The 14,079-nt window shown below is 36.2% G+C and overlaps 2 protein-coding genes across 2 annotated transcripts in view; one reads left to right on the top strand and one right to left on the bottom strand.

The window, feature by feature from the left end:
• The window catches only part of LOC149578155 (uncharacterized), a 173,183-nt gene that overhangs the window by 91,709 nt on the left and 67,395 nt on the right, over window positions 1-14,079 (top strand). Inside the window, exon 6 of the mRNA XM_089827706.1 lies at window positions 702-818. Coding sequence (XP_089683832.1) covers window positions 702-818 — 117 coding nt within the window. The remainder of the gene's footprint in view (window positions 1-701; window positions 819-14,079) is intronic.
• LOC149578156 (uncharacterized) lies at window positions 4,765-5,939 on the bottom strand. Its single transcript, XM_089815236.1, has 3 exons — window positions 5,548-5,939; window positions 5,278-5,430; window positions 4,765-5,192 (listed from the first exon to the last, which is right to left on the bottom strand). Exons 1-3 carry the CDS (start codon window positions 5,759-5,761, stop codon window positions 4,765-4,767), a joined length of 795 nt encoding a protein of 264 aa, XP_089671362.1. The 5' UTR covers window positions 5,762-5,939.

Here is a 14,079-nt window from a genome sequence, read left to right as displayed (position 1 = left end):
GAATCTGCTGAATTAGAGGGTTTCATCCCTAACTCAACAGTGAATATACGAAGGATTTCATCCTTGGCTAGCGAAAGAGCATGAAATGATTGCTGTCCTTCCAACTCTTAAGTGCTACTTGGAGGGTTCTTCTCCTCCTTGACCAATATTTGGATCAAAACTCAGTATGAACATGACAGGTTTTTTTGTCCTTCCAGTTCTCGTGAGCTCAGAAGGGATTTTGTCCGTCCAGTTTGCAAATATTATTTAGAATCGTAAGGGCATTTATTTTTTAGTTTTGCCAATATATTTGCTAGAAGGTTTTTGCTACTATAGTTTGAACTTTGAAGAATTTCATAGTGCTTTTTTACAGGCAGCTTCTCTAATCAAGCTATGCTTGTGAAGTGTATTATGATCATATTTAACTTGCTCAATACACCAATGATATTTATTATAGGAGGGTAAATTACATGTAATTCTGTTTTGATTTTGTTACACATACATTTCTGAGCCAACTAAATTCATTGATATGGCTTGACTTTGTATCGAAATTGTCCCTCTTTTGTGTTATATTAGATAAAAGTTAACCTGACTTTCCAATTGCTTTCCTGTCTCCTTTCACTTGCTTTCTCTCTAAAGCTTTCTTTAATACATGTTTTTTACTCAAACGAGTGTAACGCAAGGAATAGATATAATTTTTTTTAATCTTATTTCTTTTGCAGATTGTTTTCCTTCTTCGACTTGCACCACTGGTTCCATTCAACATTGTAAATTATCTTCTTTCAGTAACACCTATCAATATTCAAGACTATATATTAGCTTCTTGGATGGGTATGGTGGTAAGTGATGATGCCTATTTAATTTTTTTTGCCTTAGATTAACAAAATTGCTGAGCTGTTTTTGCCATGCTTAATTTTGTTATTTGTCACTTGAATTTTTTGTCTCTCTTTTTGTCTTGAACTTTTTATATAAGAATATTAGTCAAAAGACAGCGATTAAGCAATTTAAAGATATTAAGACTTCAATAATGTGAAAATGCAACTGTTGAATAATAGTGATCAAAGGCATCAGTCATGATAAAAATAATTATCATTTAAAAGACAATATTTAATATAAACAAACAGCTATGACATGACCAGTGATTAGTATTGTTTGTTTAGAGCAGCGATCCATTGGTTAGTAATTATGAAAGGGTGTGTGTAAAACGAGAGTTGTCTCCCTTTTGTAAACATTGCATCCGTTAATGTTGTCACTACAAAAAAATTCTCTCTCTCATAATTGTGCTCATCTATGTGAAAGAAGATTGTGCTTGAATTAAGATAAGATGTAGAAGTAGACAAATATGGCAGAGCTATAAGAAGAGTATATGCAGAAATGAAGCATATCAGACAAAATAATTGACTGGAATTATCAACATACTCTTGAAGGGCTTATAAGCGGTTTTGTTAATTTAGTTTACTCGAAATATGAGAGATTTGTTACAGATTATAGAGAAGAGTAAAAGCAGATTTGATGAGATGATAAAATCATTGAGAGGCATATTTGTATGTAAAGAATTGAGAAGAAAATTGAATTGTCTATTGTTCATTTTAGAAACAACATTTGAGGTGGAAACTTGGGTTGGGGGTTGGTACCTCCTAGAAGCAGAGATTGGAGTTTCTTATTCAGTTGGTGTTCAGCTGTGGGTGTCGGTGCTTCCAGTAGGTTGGTGCCTACAAAATTGTATGGAGGGATTGGTCTCTCCTTTGGGTTGGTGCCTGCAAAATTTGTAAGAAGTTTTTAATACAAAAGCAATATTTTTAATGTGGTTTTCTCTCACAAGGGTTTCTATGTAGATCCTATGTTCTTGCTAGATCTTGCATATGTGGCTTTCATATAGGCTACAGGTAGGGAAATCTCGTGAAAACTTCATAGTATCATCATTTTGCTTTATTGCCAACAAAGAAAACTTCACAATGAACAAGATAATATGATAAGAGCCTAGGTCTTCTCTGAATAGTGCAATTATTTTTCTTATTTTGGTTTTTACTTTTTCTTGCCTTAGTTTTTTCAGATGGATAAATCATTGTCAACAACATCTGTTAAGAATTAGTGATTGATATAGGCTTCTCAAAGTCTTTATCATTTCCATTGCAAAGATGACGTGATTGCTTTGACAATGGGCTGAGAACACTTGCCCATTGTGGAGAACACTCTTCTATGGGTTTGACAGTGAATTTGTAGCACTATTGAGCTATTGTTAGGTAGACAAACATGATTCAAAACAACCCAATGAGTCATCATGAACATAGATTGGAATAATCAACTCCAATCACCTTAATACTTAACAAAAGTCACCAAGATATCAAGCGAATGATCCTTGCGGGCCTGATGGGCGTAGTCCAACGAGTCAAATAGTAGTATGACCCCCTTTAAATCTCTCAAAACTTGCACAGAATAACCGATGCCTGTGCTCAGGACTTGGCATGTTAGCCTAGACTTGATCTAATTTGGTCGAGTCACTTGGGACTACGCGAGTTAGCCCAGAATCAATCTCAATCAAGTCACTCGGGACTCAACGAGTCAACCTAGACTCGATCTAGATAGACAGAGTCTGAGTCCAGGGGCAGAAAATCCAGGTAGAGCTGACTTGGTTCTGTACTCACAAAATTCTAAACACGTGATATAAAATGCATATAATACATCTCATTGTCATGTCCCCTATTGAGACCTTATTTAATTTATTAAAATCTCACAATTAGGGTTTGGTTTGTAATGTCCCCTGATAGGAATAGTCATTTATTTTAATAGATTCAAGTTATTTGCATAAATTATTATCATCCATTACTATTCCAACTTAAAGACACAGGTGTAGGTGCTATCCAAGTTGCCTACAAACCAACAATGGAAATCCTCAAAGTTTATAGGTCCAAGTCCATATCATGAAGGCTTACCAAATGCTAACCCCTACCTTCTCTTGGGATAAGATCCATTGCTGGGACTTATACAAGTCCCTCCTTGGTAACATTATAGGTTCTCTTCTATAAGTCCAATAGTAACAGGTTCTGCATATATCTATTCTCATTTTTTATTATATATACATACAGACCAAAGTAACAAGAATCGGAATCGGATCGGAATAGGCAAGGCGGAATCGGATCGGAATCGGCAAGGCCGAATCGAATCGTGAATCGGCAATGAATCGGCGATGAATCGGCAAATTTGAAAAAACCCTTTAAATTTAAAGATTTTAACAATTTAAAACTTATTTCATGCACCCTTTATTGAATATAACTTAAACACACTATAACATCATCAAATAGAAGTTAAAACTTAACATACATAAACATGGAACATAAAATCCATCACATATGTAACTATGTTATCTAAAATGTAAATTGTAGGCTAGCTGAAGTAAATAGAAATCAAATGATCATAATGATTTAAATCATAGAATGTATGTAAGATGATCCATAAGACATCAAATCATAAATGTATGTAAGAATCTAAGATGAAAATCCATGAAAGTTTGAAACATATGTCTATCAATGATTCAGTATCAATATCTATAAACAAAATATAAAACCAAGGTTCCAGCTCAAGCCTTAGACTCATAGTCATCATCATCATCCTCAACATCATCCTGAAGCTCGGCTGCAGCCTCAGCCTCAGCCTCAGCCTCTGAGTATCCAGTCTGCCTAGTAGCAAGGCGTCTAATGTAGGTCCTAGAGGATTGCCGAGCCATATCTCCCGCATGTAAGATGGGCTCATGAACGTCGCTAGGGCCTGTGCCTGTGCGCGCACGTGTGCGTCTACCAATGCCTAAAGAACGTGCTCTAGTTGCCTCAGCCTCTATATCCACTTGGTCAACCCACACACGGTCTTCCTCAGTGAAGACTGGATCCACAACCTCTGTGAGCCACTCTGATTCTGGATCAATCTCCTCCAGAATGATCGGAGAGGAGTCAGTGCCCAAAATATGTCTGATCCTAAGACGGAGGTTGTAACGAACAAAGACAATATCATTCAACTTCTGCACTGTCAACCTGTTTCTCCTCTTCGAATGGATGTGCTCGAACATGGACCAATTGCGCTCACATCCAGAAGCGCTGCTTGGCTAACTTAGAATACGAATGGCAATTTTTTGAAGTTTTGGGGTTGTGGCCCCAAACATTTGCCACCATCTATCTGCAATAAGGGAAAAATTGGAAATAGAAACAATTAGTCTCATTTACAAATTACAAGTTCACTCTAAAATTACATAATCAACTTTAAGTTTAGAATCTAGATTCATGAACATTGAATATATTATTTAATTTTTACCTGGTTGTAGTGTTGTCTGAGCATTTATGGCCATCCTGCCAGAGAAAAGTGGCCCCTCTTTATTGTTGAACTGGTCTAGCTCAACAATCGCAGCAGCGCTATCTTCATCGCTACTCAATCTCTGAATCACTGTGTATAAGCCAGTGAGAATCTTCGCATCCGCCTTGAACTCAGGACGGAAACGATATGCCGTATTCAGAAAGTAAGCTGCTACATGGATGGGTCGATGGAGCTGATTCTACCATCTCCTATCGATGATGTCCCAAATAGAGCCATACCTCTCCTGCACTCTTGCATATTGGGCTCTGATGGCCTCCTTGGCCCTATCCATGCCCTCATAAATGTAGCCCATAGAGGGCTTCTCCCCATCAGCAGTTCGTAGCAAAGCTACAAGGGGCTCAGTGACCTACATATAAAGTAAAACAAAAAACTTGAGTCAAAACTTAAATATAAAATAATATAACTTAAAGTAAAAGTAAAATACTAAATGTTAAATTGCAATAAATTTACCTGCAGGATTTCTCTAGCTGGTTTCCAAAAACCATCCTCTTCAAATATGCAATCCGCCACATCTATCCCTACAGTGGTCGTAGCATAGGAAGAGGAAATCCACTCCCGCCCAACAAACATGCTCCTCAATTCATCCCTTGATGTCAACAAGGACTGCAAGGTGATGAAATTCGAGGCAAACCTCGTGATACGTGGGCGAGCTAACTCCTTGCCTTCTGTGTACTTCCTCATTGTGCTAAGGACAAATGAATGATTATAAATGAATTTGCATATGTTTTTTGCCCTTTCCACACATGACTTGACAAACTCAAGTTTGCCAATTTCCTCCAACATGAGGTCAATGCAATGTGCCGCACAAGGGGACCAAAATATGGTGGGGTGCCTCTCCATCAAAAGTTTACCTACAACAATTTTAAGTCAATTAGAAATTCAAATTTCAAATTTCAAATAAATTTATTTTCAAAACTTGAAAAGTTAAAAGTTTACCTGCAGCAACATAACTTGCTGCATTATCCGTCACCACCTGGATCACATTTTGTTCTCCCACCTTTGCTATGACTTCCTCAATAGCCTCACATAAGTATGTGGCATTTTTTACATGTGCGGAAGCATCGATGGATTTGATGAACATGGTATATCCTACAAGTAACAAAACAACGAATTAGAATATTAAAATTAAATGGATCATCAACAAATTAGCATTCAACAAATCAAAATTTACAATTATGTATGTAGGAAAGTAGAATGATCAATTACCTCCACAGGATACAAGAAAATTGAGGAGTGTTCTATTCCTCCTATCTGTCCAACCATCAGTTATGATGGTGCAACCCTTTGCAATCCACTCCTTTCGGTTCTCCTCGAGCTCAGCCCTCATGTCCTCTACCATCTCATCCAAGAGGTATCCGCTCAACTCAGCCTCAGTTGGGGCTTTAAACCCTGGACCACAAATAGCAACCGCATCTATCATGTTCTGCCAATAAGGAGCCCTGTCACAAATAAAAATTTAGATGTCAAAGACTCAAATTATAAAACAAGTAGGTATAATTAAAGTTTTACTTTTACTTTTAATTTTAACTTTAAAGAAAACAACGAAAAAAGAATCAATTACCTGGCTGCAATAAATGGAATGTTGCAAAAGTACCAAAATTTGCATATCTCCTTTTTGGCAGCATCATGAATCTCCTTGTTCAAACCCATTCCCTCAAGCGTGGGTTGGGAACCAGGAGTAGTGCAGGGCACAAAGTAACTATCCATTCTGTTTTTCCGCTCTCTAGGCTACAATAGGTTGGTGTGGGACTCTGTCTCAGTATGTGACCGACTAGCACTAGCACGAGCAGAAGAACTAGGATAAAAAAGAGGCCTAGAAGAACCCTCTCCAACACAACCTACAGATGCAGAAGCTGATGCAGATGCAGATGTGGATGCGGCTGCGGATGCGGATGCAAGAATATGGGAGCCACTACCCCTCAACCCTTCAAGTTGCATTTTCCTATTGGCTTTGTCTTTTTCAATTTTTTCTAATGCCATTAAGCAAGTGCGTTTTGCCTCAGGAGTTTGGTGAGTGCAAATTGTAACATCGTGTCCAGTTATAGCAGCAATGTGGTATTTCAATCTATAAATACCCCCAGAAGTTATTTTTTCTTTACAAAAAATACATTTTCTTTGATATTTGGTTCTTTCAGGAAACTCTTCGTTATATTTCCAACATTCATCTTTTCTACCCATTGCGAATTTGCGAAAAATGAAAGCAAAGGCTGCTGCAATAAAAATTTATATGTAAAATATCAAAGTTTGAAGCTAATAAAAGCTACAAAAGAACAAACCCTAGTTTGAAACTTAGTAAAAATAAATAACATTCAAGATCTAAACTAAAAATCTTGAAAACTATAAAAATTTAACAAAAAATGCATATAACGCTAACATGCAAAAAAAAAAAGAGCACTTACCTCTTGCAAATGAGTTGTGGAGTGTTGAGATTGGCTCCTTAATGCTCCCAATGCAATTGATGGCCTCCCCAAATGGATTGCTGATTTCTTTTGTGCTCTTTCTTCTTGCCGGTTAGAAACCTATGGCTTTTTTTTTCTCTTCTTCTCTCTCACTTTTCCTCTCTTCTACTAATGTTAAACAAATAGAAGGCCCTTTAGGGTTATAACAAAGAGAATAGGTCAAAAACAAAGTAAAAAAAAAAGCAATTTTTTAAAATTTTACAAGTCTATACTTTATTGGCCGGGGGCGATTCATGCCGATTTTTTCAGGCGATTCATGCGATTTTTTGGATGAATCGCCCAAATCGGCGATTCACCTGATGAAATCGGCGATGGCGATTTCCGATTGCAAAAAAATCGCCATCGCTGAATCTAATTGCTGAATTGCCGATTCAGGCGATTTTTGGGCGATTCTTGTTACTCTGATACAGACAGACAGATAGACACACACACATACATCTATTCTCAGCTTCTTTTCTATAAGTCAAATAGTAACAGGTCCTACATATATCTATTCTCATTTTTATTATATATAGACACACACGCTCGCGTGCATGTGGGCACGCACACACATGCACACAGGCATGCGCACACACACACACACCATTAATCTAGGATTAATTTCCTTCCTGATCTCTTCCTTCTGAAAAGTAAAAATCTAATTACAATCATTCTTCTAGCTTTATACATCATCCGCTGCAATAATGGATCTGCATCCTATAGATTTCTAGTGTTCAAAAAAATATTAATTAAATATTTTCCATTCCATCTTCTCTTCCTTCTAATGAGTATCAATTATATTTATAATCTCTTACTCTTCTTCTGTAATATTACTGACATCAATATAAGCATGTGTATTTATATATTAGAATCTTACTATTATATAAATATTTATATAAATAATTCTTATTTTGCTATTATTCACATATATAAATGCTTTATTTTTCAGTATATATATATATTTCTAATTTATTTCATATATAAACATAGTAATTATTAACCCATATATACTTCTGAGTTTACCATAATTAATATATAGAGAGCATATATTCTGACATTCTGACAATAGCAATTTGTAGATCAGTATTGATCAGCAGGTAATCATTTCCTGCTGATTACTCCTTTCTGTTGAGTATTAATGCCAAACACTTAATTAAAATTTTCTATTCATTACCCACTACTTCTTTGGAAATATCTGTTGTAACGTACAAACTCCAAGCTTCTACTGAATGATCGATATTAAATCTCCCAATTTCTAATTGCTGCTCACTGTATTGTTTAATTAATGCCTCGTTGATACTTCCTATCATTTCCATATGTAATGATAGTGCTCATTCATTGTTAACTTGCAGATATAGGAGCACTGGGATACTGATGTAAAAGAATGAGGAAATAGAGAAAATGGTTAGAATGAGGAAATATAAAGTCCAGAGAGGAAACAAACTCTTACTGTGGGGTTAGAATGAGGAAATAGTGAAAATTGTTTGTGTGAAATAAGCGAGTTGAATCCCTGCAGCCAGAAATGACGAGCAAGGTTGAAACAGAATTTGAGATGCAAAAGAGCATGGTCTGAGGTGAGTGGATCACTTGGCGACCTGGGGACATTTGCACCAATAGTAATTGCACTCTCTTGTCAATGGCCTTGATCTGGGCACCACCCTAATCTTCGCAGGAATCTACAATATAATCACATGGCTAATATGGGGAATCGCAAATGCCAGTTCAGCCGATGAAATCCATTGCTGCTGGTTATAGGTGAGGGGGAGCACTCACTGTTCCACAGATTATGGCAGCAGGCATCTGAACTGCTGGAACACTCTTTGTACCTATTTTTAAATTTGTGTGTGTGTGGTTAGAGGTATGCAAGTAACACAGGGACTGTCCTTTAGTTAGAGGTGCACAGTTATCACACCTAGAGCACTCTTGTGTTCTTATTTCTTACCGTTTGCTTCCACTGCCTGTAGTTAGAGGTGTGCAGTTATCACAGGGGCTGTCCTTTACCTTCACTGCAGTTAAGTATATTAGGACGAATCAGAATTTTGCTACTGGTAAGTCAGAGGGAACAAAGCTTGGGTTGGGCGGAGTGGGCTTATTTTGGCACTTGTGAGTTTCTGTTCATTGTCATGGTGACAGGTTCTGGTGATGACCTAGATATTAAAAGAATTTCTTTTGCCTTGTCATTGGTGGGAGTCAAACAAGGTCAAGTTGGTGAGAGGAACCGTGCAAACTTAAAAGAAAGAATCAAGTAAGAAAGTTTATTGTAATATCAAGATTCAAGATGGGCTGCACAATTATCAAGTGTTAATCAGTGGTGACATGTAGGTAAACTGGAACATAATCAATTATCTTTCTACTTAATTGTTCCTCATTGTTAATGAATTTGAAAACAAAACATGCAGACTTTAAGGCTTCCAAAAAAACTTCAATAATATCTCCACTTATTTACACACTAGTCAAGCATGTGTTATTTATACACTGTTTTGCATCTCTTGCTCTCTTTCATCCAGATAACGGATCACGTAGTATAATTCAAAATGTTGATGGTAAAAATCTTAACACAATCTAATCTTGAAGCCAATTACTGTAATTATAATGCCTATTCATTTTCCATGCGCACAAAGGTTTTATAGCATCTATGATGAATGCTTTATCAATGTTATAATATGACTATTTAGAAATTTCCTTTTATTTTAAAAAATAACAGGCATTCCCTGACACCCCTAAAAACTGGCCAAGTAAAATTCCTGTATAAAAAGCACATTCCCCTATCCACTCCTGTCACTAACCCAGAATCTTAAGGGAGCATAGGTGAAAAATGCAAAAACCAAAAACCCTTAGAAACATTTTTTAAAATTTATTTTATTAAAAACTGTGCCCTTTATCCATACAAATATTAGATGAACCTCAACATTTTTTTAGTAATGTTTTAAAGCTTGATGAAGTGCAAACTTCGTGGCCGAATTCCCGAAAGACTTTGACTTTGGAAAAAAAGTAAAAGAATGCATTTAAGTTGGTTCAAAGAAATGGAAAGATTTAGTGAGAAAAATAAGTGCCTAAGGCCCCTTAAGGTTGGAAAAAAACACAATTGCTATTCTAAAGTCACATTGGAAGAAAACACCACCATTAACATTCTAAGTCAATGAGACATAAGTTGGTTTTCCATATCTATATTGTATGGAGATGTCATTCCAAAATGAACATATTCAAGCTGCTCTACGAAGAATTAGAATTCACTTTACTTATTTGTCTTCTACAACAAATCATAGAGTATATATTACTATCGGCGCAACCATTGCACCTGCTGTTGGTGCAAGTGCTAGTTATTAATCATTATAATGTTAATTATTAATAATAAGAATATTAGAATTTACATATTTATATTCCATTTCTTTTAATTACATTATTATTCATTTTTAAATACTTGGTTTTAAAGGAAATATTATCATGAGCGTATTCAGTGAGAACATGACATTATCTTGTCTTCAAGCAATGATTGAATGATCATAAATGTTTATCTTAAATGCACCTTCCTATCATACATCATGGCTATGTCCAATAGTCCTTATCATATTCACAAATGGAAACATGCACTTTCTTACTTGGGATGGAATAATGTAGCTATCCAAACACTTATAAAACACTCATAGATTAAGCTTGTTTGGAGATATGTAAGAGCCCTGCTGAATCACTCCGTAGATATGCTGAAGAATATGTTTTTGTGTTTTCGAATGCTTGCAATTTTTTTTGGTTTTTCCAATGTGTGTGTGTGTGTGTGTATATATATATATATATATATATATATATTTATTTATTTTCAAATATATATAAATGCTGAAATGAGCAACAAGTAACAACTACCAACAGTGCGATTACAGATTTATTGTTTTGCAATTATACCACTTGCAAAATATTACAATAATTTTTATAAATAAAAAAATTCAATAACAAACCTGAAAATTAAGTTGGTGTCCAGATCTATGTAGTCGCCAGGATTCCTAGCTCCATACCAACCTCCAAGAAAACTCCCTCATGTTGCTAGCAGTTGCAACGCCAACCACCAGAAGTCAAATGCAGCTCAGAATGTGCAAACGCTGCTCTTGAATAACCTTCAATCACTTCCTCAAACTTGCCGCCCATGACATGTACTTAATTGCAGGCTATAAATGATTAATTGCTGTTCTTTCTGCGCCTTCTGGCAACAGTGATAAACAGTAATGAAGGTGAGGCAGAATGGTGTCCAATTGGTATATAGATCTCAGCCCTGAGAATTCCCAACAGCAGCTAACAATGGCCTTCAAAGCAACAACAAACTCACAGAAATGAAGGCAATACTTGGAGTCAGAATCCTGATTGAAGAGCAGAAAAACAAGGGACAATTCGGAATACAACAGCACCAAATTCCTAATCTGAATAAGCAGAATTGTCTCAGTAAATCAGAGCACAATTTAACATGTTTTCCATGTTGAAACTTCAGCTCAGAAATCAAAGATGATAAACATCAATAAGAAAAGAGCCAACACTGAAACAATAAACACCAGAAATATGCTGGGGAAAGCCCTTCTAGAATGAAGGGAAAAACCTAGCCACAACAAAAATATCATATTATTGATCATAACCGTTCAGGTGTACAATATCTATCACTAGATGTGATATATATAACTTAAAGAGAGAATCTTCACATACCAACCAAAGGTCTCTCCAGTTTCCCAAAACATGACTCTTAATTACAATTATAGCTGTTCAAATTTCCATGCCTCAATGCATGCCAAATGACACATGTCATTACATTTAATATTACAATTTAAACATAAGTGTCCTTTTCAGCTGAAGGTGACAATAACACAAATAACGTCCATATTTCTAGAGATAAAGATCTCTATTGCAGCTACAATCTTCAACACTCCCTCTTAGCCAGAGAGAGATCTTTAGCTGAACAATCACACAAAGCTGCAATGAAAAATGTCAGTGATAAATTCTGATCATATTGAATCAAAACATAATATTACATTTAATATTGCAATTTAAACATAAGCGTCCTTTTCAGCTGAAGGTGACAATAACACTAATAACATCCATATTTCTAGAGATAAAGATCTCTATCGCAGCTACAATCTTCAACACTCCCTCTTAGCCAGAGAGAGATCTTTAGTTGAACAATCACACAAAGCTGCAACAAAAAATGTCAATGATAAATTCTGATCATACCGAATCAAAACATAACTCATGGAATCACTCAACATGAAAACCCTGTAAGAAACATAATTAGTTTGCATCACAGATTCTCTTAATGTGATACGGTAATGGAATCTTTTCAACATGTCATTAAGAGAACAATTTTCTCATTGTTAGTGATCACAGAATCACTCAACATGACAGATTTGTAAGACTCACAACTAAGCCTTTAATCATGGACTCTCTTAACGCGAACTGTCATGAAATCTCTCAATAGGACATCCAACTCCTATCACGGAATTTCTCAACGTGATGACATCATGGAAAGAGTTATCATAGCTGATCTTACAATCTCATTTATTCACACAAGATTAGTAATAGACCAAGAAAACCTCTCAAATCTGATACATTTCACAGAGGCGGCCAATCTAGGTTGGCTTGTATCTTTTCCTGGTGTACCTTAATCCCATCTGCACCAATCACATGTCCAAGATAAAGAATCTTAGTCAATCCGAATTCACATTATGTTTCCTTCGCAAACAATGAATGCTCCCCCATAATGCTAAGTACCTCATCTAGGCGCTGCAAATGCTCCTCCCAAGTCTTGCCAAAAACTAGGATATCATCAAAGAATACCAACACGCTCTTGCGCAATTGCTTTTTAAGGATATGGTTCATACATGAATGAAATGTGGCACGCACATTGGTGAGCTCAAAGGGCATAACTAAAAATTTATAGTGTCCATCGTAGCATTTGCAAGCTGTTTTATGCACGTCCTCCTCACGAACACGTATTTTATGGTATCTCGATCGTGATATAGACTGCCCCATGTAGTTCATCTAATAACTCATCAATGCAAGGAATAGGGTACCTGTTCTTAATGGTCCTCTTGTTGAGAGCACGATAATCGATACACATGCGAAGAGTACCATCCTTCTTCACCAAAACTACTGAAGAAGCAAAAGGGCTGGAGCTGGGTTTGATGTGTCCCATGTTTAAGAGTTCCTGTATCGTCCTTTCCATCTCCTCTTTATGGTGCCTAGGGTGACGATAGGGAGTGGTGATGACGGGTGATGGAGCCTAAAATTTTTGATAAATTTGGGCCTCCATTTAAGCACCTTATTTGACCTTTTTGTCCCACAAATAATATTATACTTACATGTTTCAATGATTTCCCTATGCTAGGTATATAGTGACCCAACAAATTCATGTTCTTTGAAACACTAAATTTTCTGTTCAAACTTCAGATAGTGAGAAAAGTTTAAGTCTATCAGCTTTCCTAGATTAGATATTCTTGATATAGTTTCCAGAACATAACAGTGGTGAAGGATAATTGTTTCCAGGCATCTTATACGCACAGAGGTAGATTTAATTAATAAACCATTGGTGATATATCTTCCCACGTCATGCAATATGCCAAACAAAACATAGTGCTGGAGATGTACAGGCACCATGTCATACAATCTTTGTGGGTTGGAAATGAAACAAGGAGCTATCGTGAGTTTAGTATGTGCGAAGGAAAAAGAACATGGTGGCATCGAGAGTCTTAAATAACATGTATCGCATATAGAGAAGACAACAAGTTTTTTTTGCACAGGGAGAACACAATGAAGACAAAAAATCTCAACAACCTGTCTTAGCCGTGACAACATATTTAAAGGAATACAAGTCATTGCCATATCAAACAAACAATATTATTTTGGGATATGTTAGTGTGAAGCAAGCAAATATCAAAAATGAAAGAAACTGTCAATGCTTTTATTGCAACCATTGGGAAAAATCTTTTTAGTTTTGAATCACATCCATGACGGACTGATGTATTATTGACTATTTCAGAACAAGTTTGGATTATGGGGAGGAATGTTGAGGCAATAATAGGAAGAAGATAACAAAATGACCCGTAAAGGTAGAATGCCCAATTTGCATTCGCCAACGTGATTGCTTCCACATTTTTGTAAGAAATATGGAATAATGGGACATGGAATGACAGAAAAACTAAAGAAGGTATATGACCAAGTCTCCATCTTTATACATCATATGCTTGAGACGACAAGCAGTCAGCGACTGTGGAAGAAAAGACAACAGTAGACTTAGTATGGTAATGTTTTCCAGCAATTGAAGTAGTAA

The sequence above is a fragment of the Cupressus sempervirens genome, chromosome 1 (genome assembly GCF_028749045.1).
Source record: "Cupressus sempervirens isolate cs-2001-9-10 chromosome 1, ASM2874904v1, whole genome shotgun sequence".
Lineage (NCBI taxonomy): Eukaryota > Viridiplantae > Streptophyta > Pinopsida > Cupressales > Cupressaceae > Cupressus > Cupressus sempervirens.
Note: the sequence above shows the minus strand (reverse complement) of the source record. Positions and strands in the feature narration are given on the sequence as shown.